At 45.6% G+C, this 6,726-nt stretch overlaps 1 protein-coding gene across 1 annotated transcript; it reads right to left on the bottom strand.

The window, feature by feature from the left end:
* Positions 1 to 774: 774 nt before the first annotated feature.
* On the bottom strand, positions 775 to 6,344 carry TRIM59 (tripartite motif containing 59). Its single transcript, XM_083177847.1, has 2 exons — positions 6,050 to 6,344; positions 775 to 3,051 (listed from the first exon to the last, which is right to left on the bottom strand). Exons 1-2 carry the CDS (start codon positions 6,215 to 6,217, stop codon positions 1,837 to 1,839), a joined length of 1,383 nt encoding a protein of 460 aa, XP_083033973.1. The 5' UTR covers positions 6,218 to 6,344; the 3' UTR covers positions 775 to 1,836.
* Between the last annotated feature and the right edge of the window lie 382 nt (positions 6,345 to 6,726).

Here is a 6,726-nt window from a genome sequence, read left to right as displayed (position 1 = left end):
TAAACCCTGCACCCCAAAAAAGGTGCTGATCACTTAGTTTATACAGCAGATACAAAATTATAGCACACAATTTAAATGTCTGACACAATGACGCTGCTGCAGCAGCAGCAACACAAGGAAGTCACAAGGAAGTCACACCAGGAGCTGTCAGCACGGATGCCACCAACGCTGATCAGGTCAGTATAGGGCACAGATGGGCACGGAGAACGCTCTGCACGCTGTTCCTGACCGGAATGGCGGCTGCAGGGCTGTCTCCGTTATTTCATCTGAGGTGAAATGGCTGTTTGGGGGCAGGTGGGGTGACACCAGTGTCACCCTTACACCCGGTGGTGATTGGTGCTGTACTTTACAGCACCAATCACCACCGATCCCTGTGTCACCGGCGAACGTTATTCGCCGGTACACAGAAAACGCTGTAATTGGCTGTTCACATTGAAAAGCCAATCACAGCGATCGCTGAACAGGGGGGGGGGGGGGCATCGCTGCCCCCCCTGGGCAATGAGGGAAGATGTCTGCTGTCAGGGACAGCAGACATCGTCCCTCTGTCACCGCGTCTCTAGACGCAGTGGCACTTTAAAGTCATGACGCACATTTATGCCATGTGTCGGGAAGTACATCCCGGCCATGACGTAAATGTACGTCAAATGTCGGGAAGGGGGTAAATGTAGTTAAAGCACCATGGATGTATACGCACGTGTAGACAATAAATAAAACTTGAAAGAATGATAAATTACAAATATTTATTTATGTAATATGGATTAATTAGGAGCCCCCCTAAAATAAGAAAATAAAACAATATAATATAATCACAACAACAATATATATATATATATATATAACATGGACATACTAAAATAATTTTTTGGTATATTATATATGAAAAAAAAAAAAACGTATGTAAAACACTTTACTAGAGACTTATAACGATCACTCACACAGATCACTGCTGTGATCCTTTTGGTAGAATGTATTAAGTTCGTACTCCAGCTTTAAGTTAAATCGCAAAATAAAATTTTCAGTTAATTATAAGTGTGCACACTTGCCGTTTAAAGTTGGAATGGTGTTCCCATATATACAGTCAGAAGCCAAGCTGTTTGTACCCGTGGTGGTGCCAGGCCACAGAACCCACAACAAGGAGTCTTTGGCAGTTAACCGTTTACCAGGGCGAAGGCTTGCAAGGGGTGATTATGTAAGGACATGGCAGGCGCGTCTCTCACCGGCAATGCTGTACACTTCTGTTCCGGTGTTTTTGGGAGACTGTACCACCAGTGTAGAGGCTTACGGAGGATGGTGTTGGAAAGGCGCAGCAAGCATGTCTCACCTGTGCTGCTGTTCACTGACTCTCGAGCTGCGGCTGTGGGCATGACTGGTAGATTGAGAATGCTTTTCTCCCAAATGGTTTGGTGCTGGTCACTTGAGCAAATATTGGGAAATAAATGTTGGTTGGCTGGTTCCGGACTAATATTCAGGTGTAAACCTCAAGCCCGTTTCACCCTCCCAAAGGGCTTTTTCCAGAGTATTTTTCCATTTGTGCTTAATGCCTTAATATTCCCAGCTTTTAATTATTTTGGTCACTCCATTGGACCGATTTGATTAGACAGGTGAGGCTCAAATTTAACACCTATAATTGCACAGTTCTATCTATAAAAGCTTTAATATTTATATCACATCCAGAGCCGTGGTTGTTTTACACATGTTCTAGCTTCCATAAAGGCAAATATATCCAAACGAGAAGGGTTTTTGCTACAGTGTGCAGCACACACACACAGTAAAGCAATTTTATTGCAAGAGTATTCTCATATAGCACATCAGTGTTTTTCTATTTGTGTTATCATGCTACCAGAATGAGCTAGTAAAAGAAGATGCATAGGAAATAAAGTAATTGTGTAAGCCTGCAAACCTCTGGGAATATGTCTGTATTGTATCACTGCAAACCCCAAACCACAGGAGAACCGGCTCCATGACCTGAGAGAGGCGCATCCAATACAGAGTAGTGAAGTCAGGTAATATTTCTATGTTTGATGAGGCCACCAGCACTATCAGAGTAATAAATGAAAGTACACCAAATAAAAACCATGGGAACGAGGTGTTTTGAGTGATCTTGATGTTGTCTTTCTTATGAAAATGAAGGCCAAATGTTGGTACAGGCAACTGCTTAATGTTGCCAGTATTTGTTTCCAATAACGTATCCTTTAATATCTGACCAAACCTGGGGGAGATGTCAACAGCTGGAACAGGAAGTAATGGCTGCTTTTTCAAGGCTTCAATTCTTTGTTGTAGGTCATGGATAGTCTCTAGGTATGTGAGTGGGCATTGTTCCTCTTTGGCAGAACTGCTCAATGATATAAGGTCCAATTCTTCATCCTTGATCTGCTTCATTGCCTCGATTTGTGGAGCATATACATCAACTATTTGCTGGTTGAGATCATTAAGGGCGGACAGAAAATGCTGCTTCTTCTCCTCGAATATCTCAATTAATTTATCAAAAAATACCACCACTCCCTGTTTATCTTCCTGGACAATATTCTTACAATTGACCATTTGCTCTTCCAGCGCGCTAATTACTGAGGACACACCTGTGAACTTCCCATCACTGAGGGTGGCTAATATTTCAGAAGCCTTATTCCGCTCTCTTGCGTAGGCATTTTCTGGATCGTCCACCAGATGCCCTCGATGCCGTCCGACTGTAAGACATTGTCCACAAATTAGCGTTCGGTCTTTGAGACAAAACATGTTTAGCTGATTGCTATGCTCTGGACAGGTTTTCATGCTGGGCTGGAGGGGATTGCTACATTTATATTTTTCTACAATGGCTTTTAACGCAAAGTTGACTGGCAGAGAATGAACTCCTGTGCCAAGTTCCGTAATCCTCCTGCAGGCCGGGCATTTAAGTTGCCCCACTGGCTGTCTCCATGGATAACTGGTTGACGAACTGTTTACATTTTCAAGGCAGTCTCTGCAAAAAGTATGTGAGCATTGTAGTATTCGGGGGTCATCAAACATGTTGAAGCAAACAGAACAGGTCAGCTCTTCTTCTAAGTGATGCATTTCCTGCAACGTAACAAGGTATAATAAGTGAGGTTTTCCTATTCCTAAGATTTAATTCATATAAGGGTCATAACTTCAATTCCCAGAGCAAAGAAATTGTACTTACAAAGTAATTTACACACTTTTGTGGCTATTTTAAAATATAACAGTATAATTACATTTCGCCACTACTGAGAAGGTCCAGAAAAATTCACTCATAAGGAAGTTCTCAATAATCGTTATTTCAATGGCAGATACAAACAACGGAATCTAAAAGGATTCTTCCAATGGTTTGTGAAACCATTGTAATGTGAATAGATCGTTTTCAAAGTTAAGGCCCATACACACTTCGATTTTCAGCTGAAAATTGTTTAGTGTGTATGGGCCATCGATCCCCGACTAGCGATGATGCGCGCTCCAGCATCATCGCCAGCGAGGTGGGTCATCTGCCGGTTTTACCAGCAGATGTAGCAATGATGGCTCATATTTGAGCCATCATCGCTGAATGTGTAGAGCAGCCGGGCTGAAAGATGCGCGGCTTTCAGTCCGGCTGACCGCCCCCTCCCTCCCCACCTTCAGCGTCACTGCGCGCCATCCCGCTGTCACCCCTCGTCCGTCAGTCCTGCTTCCCCACCTGGCCACACAAGCTGTGTGCTCCGCCCCTCCCGGCCTGCTCGCCCCGCATACTTAATACAGAGGGGAGCGTACCCTGGCCACCAATGGTTTATTTTTAAGCCAGTAATATATACATTGCTAGCCTGTGCCAGCAATGTATATATTATTGGTACCACTGGGCACCAATGATATTGTATTAGCAAATCATATATACATTGCTGGCACAGACCAGCAATGTATATATTATTGGTATCACTGGGCACCAATGATCATGTATTAGACCAGGCATTCCCAACCACGGTCCTCAAGGCACACCAACAGTGCAGGTTTTGTAGATATCCAGACTTGAGCACAGGTGACTTAATTAGTATCTGAGGGATTCTGATTAAACCATCTGTACTGAAGCCTGGATATCACTAAAACCTGCACTGTTGGTGTGCCTTGAGGACCGTGGTTGGGAATGCCTGTATTAGACAGTAATATATACATTGCTGGCACAGACCAGCAATGTATATATTACTAGCACCACTGCACACCAATTATTATTGGCACCACTGCCGACCAGGGGTTACAGTGAGCTGGAATGGGGTGGAACTGCGTTTCGTCCGCTCACTTTTCCCTGCCTACATTGCTAAAGGAGACAGACGGGCAGAACGGTGGGAAAACCGGCTATCTCAGAGCAGGACCATCTGTGCGTGGCATGGTTATTTCAAATGATGCGCCAGCTCACGACTCTGGAGCTAATCGGAGCTTGGGGCCTGGCAGCCAATCAAGCGCCACTGATGCCTGATTGGCTGCGAGAGCCGATTGGCTCGCAAGTCGTGAGCCGGAGAGTCATTGATATAGCCACGCCATGGACGGATAGACCTGCTCTAAGACAGCCGGGTTTCCCACATCTCTGTCCGTCTGTCTCCTTTACCGCACAGTGCAGGGCACATAGTAACTTCCCCCTGGCACTGTGCATGTTATCCATGGCACAGAGCATGTTACCCATGGCATGAAGCCTGAACGGTGTGTGGCATATTGTGTAATAGGCGTTATGGTGTGAGGCATATTGTGTAATGGGCATTACGGTGTGCATACGCCTTAAATTTTTCACAGGTCAGCAGTGTATATGTTACCACTGCCATTGCCCCCCCCCCAATGTATATTTTGTTATGGCGTAACGTATACATTGCTGGCGCAAGTGAATGAATTTCTCTCTACGTGCACGGCTACAAATGAAATGTAAGCCGTGGGCATACACACAGAGCAGTCCGTGCTCCATTTCTGAGCAATCTAGTAAGATCGCTTAGGAATGGAAGTAAAATCACCCTGTATGTAGGCTCCATAATGAGAATACGTACCAAGCATTTCTTCCATAAACGGATATAAAAACTGAGGTATCTCCAATTTTATATGGTTTGTGGCTATGGATAATAAATGCAGATTTCCTGCAGAAGGCTAATTAGCACTACAGATAACAATACTCCTTATCAACAGGGATATTCAAATGGTGTAAATTATTTTAATCTTATGGAGGCAAGGTAGCAGGAGAGATCTCCCAATCCTCATACTGGCCGCCTCCATTCAGCAAACAAGCACATCAGCCTGATTCCCCTGGAGGGGATGTAGTATGTCCCCCTGGGGGAGTTTCTCCAAAAGATTCCTTATGGGGACTATGTAAAAACCATACTAAAACCCGGACCGGACATCAAAATCTGCAGTCCGGGGCTGTTAGTGTCCCGTCCGGGGGGTGTCTTGTCCTGGGGGGTCCCTGTGATAGCTACCATCAGGGACATGGGGAAGTAGAGATTGCAGCCTCCCCGTGTGGTCCGGACCATCCAGTTTTTGCTACATGCCCGGACCATACAGGGAGGCTTTTTTCTCCCCCTCCTCCACTCCCTGTTGAGAGCTGTCACAGGCAGCCCCCCCCCCGGACCAGACACTACAAGCTCCGGACTGCAGATTTTGGTGTCCGGTCCGGCGGTCTTGTCCTGGTCCGGTTTTTACCCATACCCTTCCTTATGTACTGTACATAGCTTATTTTAATAAAAAAGTGGAAATATCAGCCGCAAAACAGAATACTAATAATCACGGCAGATATGTATTCATCTATTACTCCACCTAAAGCTGGTTAATACATAATTATTGATAAAAGTAAACTTTTTTTTCTTAAATGAAAGGGGGGCGGGAGATTGGCACTTCACTGTACAGTATGTGGATCCTTTAGGCAAATGATGGCGGAGTTCCCACGCTTTAAGATTCTGAACTATACACAATTGCATTTTATGAACAAACTGGTGCTGCTAGCAGGTGGTGTGTGTATAACAGGGGGCACAGTGACTTACGTACTTATTTATACAAGTGTAACATCAGCACAATCGCTGTTGTAGCGCAGTAAGATACTACAGCCACCCGGCCTCACCTGTGGAAGTGTGTGCAGCTGCGGGGACCGTCCCGGGCAGGCGTCCTGGTGCTCCGTGCTGCTCTGCGGCTTCCCTGTGGTGAAATGATCTGGCTGTGCTGTACCACGCTGGCTGGCTGCACTGGGCACACCGCTCTCTTGGCCTCTGTAGCGGGCGATCAAACACATTCACTGGCAGTGTACGGAATGCAGCTGCCTGGGACGGGCTGAGCTACATGGCGCATGCCCGCTGCGTTCAAACACGGGAGCCTGGGAGGCGGCGAATAGCAAACTCTCATTTCAAAAGTAATCATCCCGGGGCAAGTCAGCGCCACACCCCCGCCGCTGCCGGAAATGTCACAGACCAGCGTGTTATACCCAGAGAAGAGAAGGCAAACCATGCATTGCACTCTGTAATAGCTCCAATAGGGCTCCCTCCCACTACCCACCTTTCAACACTGGCAGCTGCAGTCAGGGAAAGGTTGTTGTTTTTTAAAACAGCATATAGCACATATCAGATATATTGATTGTAAGCTTGCGAGCTACAGCCATTCCTCACTTAGAACAACCGGGTTCAGTTCCTAGGACTCAGTTGTTAAACGAATTGGTTGTTAAATGAACATGTATAAAAAATACATAATACAAGTACAGTACACTTATAAATAAAGAAAAATCGGTACTCTTTACTTAGCACGGCA

The sequence above is a fragment of the Crinia signifera genome, chromosome 3 (genome assembly GCF_055691185.1).
Source record: "Crinia signifera chromosome 3, ASM5569118v1, whole genome shotgun sequence".
Taxonomy (NCBI): domain Eukaryota; kingdom Metazoa; phylum Chordata; class Amphibia; order Anura; family Myobatrachidae; genus Crinia; species Crinia signifera.
The sequence above is the reverse complement of the archived record's forward strand: the minus strand, read 5'-3'. Positions and strand labels throughout refer to the sequence as shown.